The 13,029-nt window shown below is 44.2% G+C and overlaps 1 protein-coding gene across 3 annotated transcripts in view; it reads left to right on the top strand.

The window, feature by feature from the left end:
* The window catches only part of MATN2 (matrilin 2), a 165,532-nt gene that overhangs the window by 10,713 nt on the left and 141,790 nt on the right, over window positions 1-13,029 (top strand). For all 3 annotated transcript variants that reach the window (XM_004047338.5, XM_004047339.5, XM_055348064.2), the window contains exon 2: window positions 8,113-8,280. In XM_004047338.5, coding sequence (XP_004047386.4) covers window positions 8,139-8,280 — 142 coding nt within the window. In that variant the 5' untranslated portion in view covers window positions 8,113-8,138. The remainder of the gene's footprint in view (window positions 1-8,112; window positions 8,281-13,029) is intronic.

A 13,029-nucleotide genomic window follows, 5' to 3' on the forward strand; every position in this document is an offset into this window, starting at 1 on the left:
AGGAAGGTACAGCCTGAAATTCACGCAGCTCCAGTATTGTATGATTCTCTGTGAACTCATAGAACAGTTGGTGTGCCTTCCTGGTATGCTGACAAAGAGATCTTTGGCAAAACTATTGAGCCTGATGTCTAAGAATTTATCATTAGAAAAATCTTTCTTTTTTTTTTTTTTTTTTGAGACCAAGTCTTGCATTGTCACCCAGGCTGGAGTGCAATGGCGCCATCTCAGCTCACTGCAGCCTCTGCCTCTCACGTTCAAATGATTCTCCTGCCTCAGCCTCCCGAGTAGCTGAATTACAGGTGTGCACCACCGTGCCTGGCTAATTTTTGTATTTTTAGTAGAGATGGTGGAACAGGACTTAAAAGAAATTAAAGAATATGTGTAAGCAGAAGCTCAGTTGTATATAAGAAAACTCAGTTCCCCCTGAGAAAGAGAAAGAGCTGGAGTCCTTTAAAAATTAACTGCCTGTTTTTCTGTGGCTAGTGAGCCTTATCTCTCCTCCTTTCCCAGGCATTGTGAAGACCCTGTTTCTCTAGCTGTGCAGCTGCAAGGTCACTAGACAGATAAACTCAAGTCATAAAACATGTTTTTCCTTGGAAAGTAAGAAATGATGTAATGCATGTCTCTCAATTAATTGAATTATTGTCTTTGTTTCTTGCTGTAATATGCTTCCCCCTGCACAGATCTCCCCCCACCCCACGAAATGCTTAAAAGGTAACTTAACTCTTTGTTCAGGGCTTAGTCCTTTGGACGTTAATCCGACTGGGCTGGTGCACCTAAATAATAAATATCCTCCTCAACCCCATTGGTCTCTCTGATTCCTTAAAAAATCCTGCTACAATGGGATTTCACCATGCTGTCCAGGCTGGTCTTGAACTCCTGACCTCAAGTGATGCATCCTTCTTGGTCTCCCAAAGTGCTGGGATTACAGGCATGAGCCACCATGCCCGGCCTGAAAATCTTATTCTTAACAAGTAGACTGACTGCCTGAGAGGTGCCAGGGTAGAATCTTCTCTCTGCCAGTTAACAAGTTCTGAGGCCTTGGAGAGGTCTTTCCACCCAAAAATCTTAGTGTTCCATCCATAAAATTTGGAACTCATCCACCTCACAGAATGACTGTGGGGATCAAATGAGATGATACTGTGCAAAATGCCCAGTTCACTGGCTGTCCCATCCAGACACTTAATAAATATTAGTGTCCTGTCCCCTTTCTCTTTTTGTCTGGAGGTGGGGTTACCACTGGAGAGGGGATCTTGCCACCTTCTTCAGGATAGCAGGATCTTGCCAATGGTCTGGTTTAGATTGAGAAACTTGGCTCCCAGGCCATGCCTCTTATTTTATGGATGACTAGTTAAAGCCCAGAGAGTTGTTACCTAGGTAAGGTCATGCAGGTGTGCAGAACCAGGCCTCTGGTCTCAAGGCCCACACCATACAGTTCTGGCTCTGGAGGGAATTCTATTCACCTGTGGATTTACTTGCAACAGTGATGCTTAGAAGAACCCGTAGTTAAGACAGAATAATCTCCTTCTCTCTCTTCCCCCACCCCCTTGGTGAAGTTAAATGAAAAGACTCATTGTCCCATGGAGAAGAGAAAAATTGCTAAAACAAAAGTCAAAGCCGTTGTATTATTTTAAAATATTCTTTCCATGTTCCCAAATGCTTCATGGAATCTGTTCAGACTGAATTAACCTCTCTATTTCTCAGCACAACAATTCTTCTCAGATGCCCAAAAATGAAAGGAACTGTTCTCAAATATCATTCCATTTTCCAGTTAGAAATGGGTCCTGATCTTCAAATGCTGACAGCTGTAAATGCCAAACTGAGAAACAACCATTGAGATGGATACATGCACTGACTTATTTTTTTCTTGTTTCACTGCCATTGCAGTTTTTAGGAAAAAATCTATCTTGTCTGGTACTGATATTGCCACACTGATTTTATGTTGGCATCTATATAGTATCCTTTTCCCATTCCTTTATTACTTATCTTTTTTTTTTTTTTTTTTTTTTTTGAGACAGAGTCTCACTCTGTTGTTGCCCAGGCTGGAGTGCAATGGTGTGATCTTGGCTCACTGCAATCTCTGCCTCCCGGGTTCAAGCAATTCTCCTGCCTCAGCCTCCCAAGTAGCTGGGATTACAGGCGTGTGCCACCATGCCTGGCTAATTTTTTTGTATTTTTAGTAGAGACGGGGTTTCACAATGTTGGCCAGGCTGGTCTCAAACTTCTGACCTCAGGTGATCTGCCCGCCTCAGCTTCCCAAAGTGCTGGGATTACAGGAGTGAGCCACCATGCCTGACCCTTATTATTTGTCTTTTTTACAAGCCCACAGTTAACATCATAATTCCTTTTTTAATTTATTATTTTTAATTTACTTTCTTTAAAAATATTTTATATTAAAAATATTTCTACTTAAAGGAACTTTAGAAGATTTCATGTTAGTTTTCAAGTCACTGTAAGATTTTCTTTTTTTCTTTTTTTTGAGGCAGGGTCTTGCTCTGTCACCCAGGCTGGAGTGCAGTGGCAGTGATCATGGCTCACTGCAGCTTCGACCTCCTGGGCTCAAGCGATTCTCCCACCTCAGGCCCGCCCTCGAGTAGCTGTTCTAAGTTTTCTTCCTTTGTGCCACCATGCCTGGCTAATTTTTGTATGTTTTGTAGCGATGGGATTTCGCCATGTTGCCCAGGCTGGTCTCCTGGGCAACATGACCTGCTCACCTTGACCTACCAAAGTTCTGGGATTCCGAGTATGCACCACCGTGCCGAGCCAAGGTTCCAGTTTCTTCACATCTTCACCAACACTTGGTTATGTCAGTCTTTTAAAAATTGTTTTTTAATTTTTTCATATTCCTAGGTCACTATTATACCCTTTTCAATTTTATCTATTCCAGCAGATTTGTTGTGGCGTCTTATTGTGCTTTTAATTTGTATTTTTCTAATGACTAAAGATGTTGAACGTGTTTTCATATGTTTATTTTTCATCCGTGTATCTTCTTTGGTGATGTGACTATTCAAATCTTTTGCACATTCTGAAGTGGGTTTATCCTCTTCTAATTGAGTGATAAGAGTTTACATAGTCCCGGCCAGGCGCTGTGGCTCACGCTTGTAATCCTAGCACTCTGAGAGGCCAAGGCAGGCAGATTGCCCGACATCAGGAGTTCGAGACTGGCCTGGCCGACATAGTGAAACCCCATCTCTACTAAAAATACAAAAATTAGCCTGTAGTCCCAGCTACTCAGGAGGCTGAGGCAGGAGAATCGCTTGAACCCAGGAGGCGGAGGTTGCAGTGAGCCAAGATTGCGCGATTGCACTCCAGCCTGGGTGACAGAGTGAGACTCTGTCTCAAAAAAAAAAAAAAGTGTATATAGTCTGGATAGAAATAATCGATCAGATACATATTTTACAAATATTTTCTACTAGTCTGTAACTTGTCGTGCCATTGCACTTTGTTTGTTTGTTTTGAGACAGAGTCTCATTCTGTTACCCAGGCTGGAGTACAGTGGTGTGATTATGGCTCACTGCCACCTCGACCTCTCGGGCTCAAGCAATCCTCCAGTCTCAGCCTCCCAAGTAGCTGGGACTGCAGGTGTGTGCCAACCTTCCCAGCTAATTTTTTTTTTTTTTTTTTGAGACGGAGTCTCGCTCTGTCCCCAGGCTGGAGTGCGGTGGCATGATCTCGGCTCACTGCAAGCTCCGCCTCCGGGGTTCACACCATTCTCCTGCCTCAGCCTCCTGAGTAGCTGGGACTACAGGTGCCCGCCACCATGCCCGGCTAATTTTTTGTATTTTTAGTAGAGACGGGGTTTCACCGTGTTAACCAGGATGGTCTCGATCTCCTGACCTCATGATCTGCCCACCTCAGCTTCCCAAAGTGCTGGGATTACAGGCGTGAGCCACCGTCCCTGGCCTAATTTTTGTATTTTTTATAGAGACAGGGTTTTGCCATGTTGCCCTGCCTTAGCCTCCCAAAGTGCTGGGATTATGGGCATGAGCCACTGCACCCCTGCCTTTTGCCATTACATTTTGATAAAAAGAAAGTTTTAAATATTTTTAGATACTAATGTGTATTTAACAATTATGGGTTTGTATGTCATTATTAGGATAATATACATAAGTAAGCATAAAATCTGTCTAATATACATTAAGTGGCTTAATATGACAAAATTAGCAGTGTATACTTTCTTTTTTTTTTTTCTGAGATGGAGTTTTGCTTTTGCTCTTTTTGCCCAGGTTGGAGTGCAATGGTGCAATCTTGGCTCATTGCAGCCTTCACCTTCCGGGTTTAATAAATTCTCCTGCCTCAGCCTCCCAAGTAGCTGGGATTACAGGCATGCACCACCATGCCCAGCTAATTTTGTAGTTTTAGTAGAGACGGGATTTCTCCATGTTGATGAGGCTGGCCTTGAACTCCTGACCTCAGGTGATACACCCACCTTAGCCTCCAAAGTGCTGGGATTACAGGTGTGAGGCCACTGCACCCGCCAACAGTGTATACTATTGATTGGTTTGATTACAGAATAATACCAAAAATAATAACAGCAACAACAGGCCGAGTGTGGTGGCTCATGCCTGTAATCCTAGCACTTTGGGAAGCTGAGGTGAGTGAGGAGTTCAAGACCAGCCTGGGCAACATGATGAAACCCCACCTCTACTAAAATACAAAAAATTAGCTGGGCATGGTGTGGCGCACTGGTAGTCCCAGCTACTGGGGCGGCTGAGGCATGAGAATTGCTTGAACCCAGGAGGCGGAGGTTGCAGTGAGCCAAGATCGTGCCACTGTACTCCTGCCTGGGCGACAGCGAGACACTGTCTCCAAATAACAACAACAACAACAACAACAACAAGGAATAGCTAACACTTAAATTCAGCACTTTCTATGTGCCAGGCAGTGTTTGAAGTGCTTTAAATATATCTACATATGAACCGATTTATTCTGTATAACAATTAGGTCTACTGTTATCTCCATTTTAAAGATGAGGAAACTGAGGTCAAGAGAGGGTAAGTAACCTGCTCAGGGTTGGACAGCTAGCATTATTTTGCTTTGTTTATTTTTAACTCCTCACTCTTCACCTATTCTCAGTGCCTTTTGGTTAGCAATGGTGACTTGAAAATACAAACATTTCTTGAAATCCACAGTAAACCCAAACCACATGCAATGATGTTTGTTTTTTGGAAATGATCACACACCACATCATATTCCAAGTGTTGAGTGCATATGCCTCAGAGTGGAAGTGGGCTTTGAGAGCATATTGTATACATTTTGAAACAAATAAGCCTGGACTTTTTATCTGCTCGGTTTGGAGAAAGGGGAATAGCAATAAAATCATAAATCACATATAAATGATGTAACACACTGAATAGTGTTTTATAAAATAAGGTGAGGGCATGATGGTGCACACCTGTAGTCCCAGCTACTCGGGAGGCTTGGGTGGGAGGATCACTGGAGTTCAGGAGTTCAAAGAGGCAGTGAGTTATTGTGCCGCTGCACTCCAGCCTAGATGACAGAGTGAGACCCTGTCCTCCCACCACTAACAAAAACCCTGAGATGATAAATAGCAAGGCAGCTTGAAAGTAAATAGTAAGTTTAGGATTTGAGAAAGGGACAAGATGTTCTAAGTTTTCTTCCTTTGTTCAGAAGGAATCTCAGAGTTAAAGCTATGAAAAGGGACCAATCTAATTAGTAAAGAGTTTAAATAGGCTGGATGTGTTGGCTCACACCTGTAGTCCCAGCTACTTGGGAGGCTGAAGTGGGGGGATCCCTCGAGCCTGGGAGGTTGAGGCTGCCGTGAGCCATGATCACACCACTGCATTCTAGCCTGGGTGAGAGAGTGAGACCCTGTCTCAAAAAAAGAGTTTAAATGGTTTAAAAAGGGGGGTGAGGAGAGTAGTTATTTGTAATGAGCTAGTGCAGGGGTCCCCAACACCCCTGGAATTAGTCCATGGTCTGTTAGGAACCAGGCCGCACAGCAGGAGGTGAGCAGTGGGCAAGCTCAGCTTCATCTGTATTTACAGCCGCTCCCCATCGCCTGCGTTACCACCTGAGCTCTGCCTCCTGTCAGATCACCAGCACCGTTAGATCCATTAGATTCTTTTTTTTAAATTGCTGCTGCACAAATTAAGGCATTAGATTCTCATAGGAACATGAACCCTATCGTGAACTGCACACTCCTTATGAGAATCTAATGCCTGATGATCTGTCACTGTCTCCCGTCACCCCCAGATGAGAACATCTAGTTGCAGGAAAACAAGCTCAGGGCTCCCACTGATTCCTACATTATGTTGAGCTGTATAATTATTTCATTATATATTGCAATGTAATAATAATAGAAATAAAGTGCACAATAAATGTAATGCACTTGAATCATCCCAAAACCACCCCCACAGCTGGGTCTGTGGAAAAATTGTCTTCCACGATATTGGTCCCTGATGCCAAAAAGATTGGGGACCACTGAGCTAGTGGGTTCTGGAACTTCACCTCTTATGAGCGATGTAACCTTGGGCAAGTTACTTCTCTGAGATACTCTATAAATTAAATCACTTAATACGTTGAAGGCACTTGGCCCAGTGCCTGGCACATAGGAGATGCTGAATAAACATTCACTATTTTTAATATAATCTTAATGCATAGTAAAATTATATTAAAAAGAGTGAGCTAGTTCAATACAGCAAGTGTGAAAAACTGGACTCTGAAGGTTGACAGGCCCAGGTCCATTCCCAGGTCAATTCCTGGAAGCAATTTGCTGAACAAACAGTTCGCTGAAATAGTGAGGTTTTTTTTTAAGTTTTGAAACATGGTCCCTGCCTCACCCCTGCCCTGTCCCTGCCTCTGACAAAGAAAGAACTATGGCATTTCATGACTTGATTTCTGGGGATTTTCCTTCAGTTTTCTACTAATCAATGCATTGGAAAATTGACCTGCTAGTCCTGGGTTTGAATTTGTTTTACTTTTTTTTTTTTTGAGATAGGGTCTCGCTCTGTCACCCAGGCTGGAGTGTAGTGGTGCAGTCTCTGCTCACTGCAGTCCTGGGTTCAAGTGATTCTTGTGCCTCAGCCTCCCGAGTAGCTGGGACTGCAGGCACGAGCCACCACACCTGGCTAATTTTTGTATTTTTAGTAGAGATTGGGTTTCGCCGTGTTGGCCAGGCTGGTCTCAAACTCTTGGCCTCAAGTGATGTGCCCACCTTGGCCTCCCAAAGTGGTGGGATTACAGGTGTGAGCCACCACACCTGGACTTTTTTAACTTTTTAAATAAATTTAAATTTTTTTTTTGTAGAAACGAGGCCTTGCTGTGTGGACCAGGCTGGTTTCAAACTTCTGGCATCAAGCAATCCTTCTGTCTAGGCCTCCTAAAGCACTAGGATTGCAGACATGAGCCATGGCACCTAGACTTGACCCTGGGTTTGAATTCTGGCTCTGACACTTGCTAACTGTGTGTGACCTTGGGCAGGCCACTGACCCTTCCTGAGCCTTATGGGAATGTGGGAATAATATTAGGTAATGGAGCAAGTTAATATAGGTAAAGAATTTAGAATAGGGCCTGGCACATGGCCTCAGTCTAGTACCAGAGTCCAAGCCCATAACCACTGTGCCAACACTCTTGTAATAAATGTATGTGGGAGACAGGGAGGCTGGGAGGCTGGATATGTGATGCTACTTTATGTCAACTACACATGAATTTTATATGTATAATTTATATAAACTAATTGGTGCCATCTACTATTATTAGACTGAACAAATATTGTTACTTGGAACTCTCAGATATGTAATAGCTTTTTTTTGTTCAAATCCAAAATGTAAAAATGTGACTATGAGTAATTGATAATGAACTTAACTGATAAGAAACTTCAGGATAGATTTTTCTCAAGTTTTCCATTCAGTCTTACAGTGATTAAAGTGATGAAAAATTCCAACTATGCATGCCCTGCTCGGAGTGTCCAAGAAGAGCCTACCAACGGGGGCTACTTAAGCTCTCAAAGGCCAAACACACAAACGGCATTTTGAGTGCAAGTGGCCTGTTTGAACTCTGAAAAGGCGGGGCAGCGGGCCTGCAGCTCCTGGAGTTCAGGGAGACCCGGAAATCTCACCCTGCCCTCTTCTTGTGTTGTGTTTGTCACAGCCTTGCCCCTCTTGCTCGCCTTGAAAATGGAAAAGATGCTCGCAGGCTGCTTTCTGCTGATCCTCGGACAGATCCTCCTCCTCCCTGCCGAGGCCAGGGAGCGGTCACGTGGGAGGTCCATCTCTAGAGGCAGACACGCTCGGACCCACCCGCAGACCGCCCTTCTGGGTGAGTGGTGGTGCTCACCCCCAAAAGTGGGCAGGTGGGGGTGGTTTGGGGAGGGCTCAGGGACAGGGATTGGTGACTGTTTGAGAAGCTTTCCTTTCCCTGGGTCCTTGTTGGATGTGCTGGGCCTGGGGTCCTCACTGGTGGTGAATGCATCCGGAGTTGAGGACGTGGTTGCACATGAGTTTTCAAAATAAACTTTTCTTTGAAGCCTTTAATTGAATCTGAGGCTTATGGCTTTTCTCCAATATTCAGGGCAAGATTTCTCATCTGAAAATGTCCTTGTTGTTGGACCTATCTGGGCAAAGGTGTTATGAAAATTTTTTATTGGGTTTGCCCAGCTAGATCTGTTAATAATGCTTCCCTGCATGGCAGCAGGGAAGTAAGAGCTGGGCCAGAAGAGAGGTGGGGACATTGTGAGCTGAATCGAGGTATTAGGAATGGAAAATGCCAGGGGTCTATTCATCTGATCCAGTGAACATGTTTCCTAGAAAAAGGAAATGTCATGAAAACACACGGAAAACATGTAAATCAGCTGATTCTAAACAAGGGCCTTGGTAAGCCTGGCATGTGGAGATTATGGGAAGGTTGGGCAGTGCCAAGAGAATGAGTTTTGGCATTGACCTGGGTTCAAGTCCTGCCTCTGCTACTTTCCAGATGTGATATAACCTCCCTGAGGCTATAGATGTGATATAACATAGGTGATATAACTTCCCTGAGGCTCAGTTTTATCATCTGTAAAATGGAAGTGTGAATGCCAACCTTGGAACATTTCTGTGAGGAATAAATGAGGTAATATACATACATTCTAGGTACTCAGTAAGTAAAAGCTTTACCACAACTGTCATTCTATTAAGTTCTTTGAAACTGTATTTGACATTTATACCTTGTTGGCCAGCCACTCGAATCTGACCCCCTGCAAAGGCTACTAAGAGAACTGCCCAGTGACCTGGTAGCCTCAGTGGTGTCCGAAATTACAATCAGGGACCACAGGGACCTAAAGAGCCCTGTTTTCAGAGGTCAGAATCTTTATCGATGTTAACTAAATGAGGACCCCAGTGATAGGTCTTCCAGGTTCCTGAAAGTCCTTGTTTCCATAGTGATGTAAACAACACTTTTGCAAATGTGAAAAGGAGTGGGAAGTGTTTAGTATGTTAACTGAAACGTCTTAAAAAAGAAATTCCAAGATGATAAACAACATCTCTCTCTCTCTCTCTCCATCTATATATATATATATAAAACTGATGATGCACACAATCTTGGCTCATTGCAACCTCCGCCTCCTGGGTTCAAGCACATCTCCCACCACAGCCTCTTGAGTAGCTGGGTTGACAGGGGCACAACACCACGCTCAGCTAATTTTTGTATTTTTAGTAGAGATGGGGTTTCGCCATGTTGGCCAGGCTGGTCTCAAACTCTTGGCCTCAAGTGATCTGCCATCTCGACCTCCCAAAGTGCTGGGATTACAGACATGAGCCACTACGCATGGCCAAGATACCTGATTTCTGGATCACCAGCAGTAACTGCCCAGTTGGGTTTCTGATGGGGCTGGTCTCAGGAAAAGCCGCCACACACTTGCCTGGAAAAGCACACTGCTTCTCTAGGCTCCAAGTCTCTCTCTCCCTCCCTTCCTCCCTCTGATACACACACACAGACCACATCACCCCCACCTTCCCTGGTTGTCAGCATTCACTGTCGTCCTCCTTTGCCTAGAAGCCCATTTTGCTAAAGGCACCAACCCTGCATCCAGCATTGATTCCTTCTTCTCATTTTTCAAGAGAATGTGTCAGAGACAAAGAGGAGGATGGGGCACAACCTATCTTTCCCACCCCAAGACTGGAAGTGGGCATGGGTGTTTTCACTCCGTGAGCTGTGCAAGTGGCTGCTCCCAGATACGCTGGAGGGCTGCTTGGCTTATGAAAATGGTGGAGTGGGCCGGACATGGTGGCTCACACCTGTAATCCCAGCACTTTGGGAGGCCGAGGTGGGCGGATCACAAGGTCAGGAGTTCGAGACCAGCCTGACCAACATGGTGAAACCCTGTCTCTACTAAAAATACAAAAATTAGCTGGGTATGGTGGCGGGTGCCTGTAATCCCAGCTACTCGGGAGGCTGAGGCAGGAGAATCGCTTGAACCCAGGAAGTGGAGGTTGCAGTGAGCCAAGATCGTGCCACTGCACTCTAGCCTGGGTGACAGAGTGAGACTCTGTCTTAAAAAAAAAAAAAAAGAAAATAGTGGAGTGACAATCATGAAACCAGAAGGGAAACATTATAGCTGTGGCCTGGATTCTCAAGTGCAATCTGCTTTTTTTTTTCTCATTTTGATGGGGAACAAAAATGGAAAAGCATGCTCATTGGTAGTCCTTGCCCGGAGGGTATGACCTTCTCTTCATTCTTAGAATAATGTAGTGTTTTGTATTTTATGCATGTTTGCTTCTCTTGGCTCTTGGACTATTTGTTCAGAATATGGCCCAGGCCACATTTCACTTTTTAATGGCAAATCATTTTGGCTGAAGTTATGGCATCCACTGGCATGATGGATTTTACTGGTTATTTGCTTGCAAGTATGTTCCTGAAAGTTTAACAGAGTAGAAACAGCAGAATTGTTTTTTAGGTTAATTTTTTTTGAACTTTCTGGGTTTTAAAAATGTTTATCTTTTGTGTTTAAATTCAGGTCAGAGTCTCAGTAACAACTTGAGTCAGTTTGAAAAAATAACGCATGTATATATCCACCATCCTGTGAACATCTGTGGGCTGTTCACTCGGCAGCCTGTGATGTCTGTCCACATGGGCTTATCTCTTACCTCATTCATTTATCTGGAATTTCTACTCTGTGCCAGATGCTGGTTGGGGGTGCGGGGGTAGTGTTTAAGATGAATAGACACCATCAGGAGGTGCACAGGGTAGTGGAAGAGACAGGCATGTGAAAAGATCATTAATTTGGTAGAATCAGTGTGCAAAAGTAGAGGCATAGCTACATTATAGCTCAACTCTGCCTGCTGAGCAGGCTTAGTGTAAGGCAGTGGTTCTCAAGCTTTGGTCTCAGGATACTTCCTTTTACGCTAAAAATTATTTTTATTTTATTTTATTTTATTTTATTTTGAGACAGGGTCTCACTGTCTCCCAGGCTGGAGTGCAGTGGCATGATCATGGCTCGCTGCAGCCTTGACCTCTTGTGCTTAAGCAATCCTCCAACCTCAGCATCTCAAGTAGCTGGGACTACAGGCACATGACACTACGCCTGGCTAATTTTTGCATTTTTTGTAGAGACAGGGTTTCGCCATGTTGTCCAGGCTGATCTCGAACTCCTGGGCTCAAGCGATCCTCCCCACCTCAGTCTCCCAAAGTGCTGGGATTCTAGGCGTGAGCCACTGTGCCCAGCCAAAAATTATTAAGGATCCCAAATAACTTTTGTTTGTTTGTTTTTTAAGAATCCTGAGGACAATCAAGGGAGCTTTGTTTATGTGGGTTAGATCTATTGGTATCTACCTGATCAGAAATTTAATAATAACAATAATAAAATCAGAATGTGTTAACAAACTATATATGTATAAAAAACTATATTTCCTGGCCAGGTGCAGTGGCTCATGCCTGTAATTCCAGTACTTTGGGAGGCCGAGGTGGAAGGATCACTTGAGCCCAGGAGTTTGAGACCAGTCTGGGCAACATAGGGATACCTTGTCTCTACAAAAATAAAAAAATTAGGCCGTGCACGGTGGCTCACACCTGTAATCCCAGCACTTTGGGAGGCCGAGGTGGGCAGATCACTTGAGGGCAGGAGTTTGAGACCAGCCTGGCCAACATGGTGAAAAACTGTCTCTACTAAAAATACAAAAATTAGCCTGGTTTGGTGGTGTGCACCTGTAATCCCAGCTACTCCGGAGGCTGAGGCAGGAGAATCACTTGAACCCGGGAGGCGGAGGTTGCAGTGAGCCAAGATCACACCACTGCACTTCAGCCTGGGTGACAAGAGTGAAACTGTCTCAAAAAAATAAAAGAAAGAAAAAAAAAATTAGCCAGGTGTGGTGGTACACACCTATAGTCCCAGCTAATTGAAATGCTTAGGCTGCAGGATCACTTGAACCCCAGAGATCGAGGCTGCATGAGTGAGCCGTGATGGTGCCACTGCACTCCAGCCTGGGTGACAGAGTGAGACCCTGTCTCAAAAAAAAAGAAGAGTAGCACCGTTTTTCAGTTTTGCAAATCTTGTAACGGTCTGGCTTCGTAGAAGACAGCTAGATTGTCATTTCTTGACCATTCAATCTGTCATGAAATGTTTTCGTTAGATTATATGAAAATGCATGGATATATAGTTGGAAAAGGGAAGAGCATGTAAATAGCCTTTTCATATAATTGTGAATGTTCTTTGAAACTACACCAAAACTTGACAAAGAGTAGTTTCTTAAAGTTTAGTTGCAATGTGAAATCTAAAATCAGATCAATAAACTTTTTGTTCTCTATATACCCACAAGAGAATGAGAGTATGAAAGGCAAACATTCATGTTATTATGGAAATAGTTCTGACCTCATGGATCCTCTGAAAAGGCCTCAGGGACCCCTAGAATTCCCCAAACCACACTTGAGAATGGCTGGTTTAAGAGAATTGTTCCCAGTGAAGGTCCTGCCCACGGAGAGCCCTGTGGGACAGCAGGTGGCAGAGGCATGAGGATGGAGCGTGGAGTGGGGCTCTGACGTGGCGCTGGGTCTGCCAGACAGGTGGTCTGAGCTGGAGATAAGCCAGCAATAATTTAG

This window comes from Gorilla gorilla, chromosome 7 (assembly GCF_029281585.2).
Source record: "Gorilla gorilla gorilla isolate KB3781 chromosome 7, NHGRI_mGorGor1-v2.1_pri, whole genome shotgun sequence".
Lineage (NCBI taxonomy): Eukaryota > Metazoa > Chordata > Mammalia > Primates > Hominidae > Gorilla > Gorilla gorilla.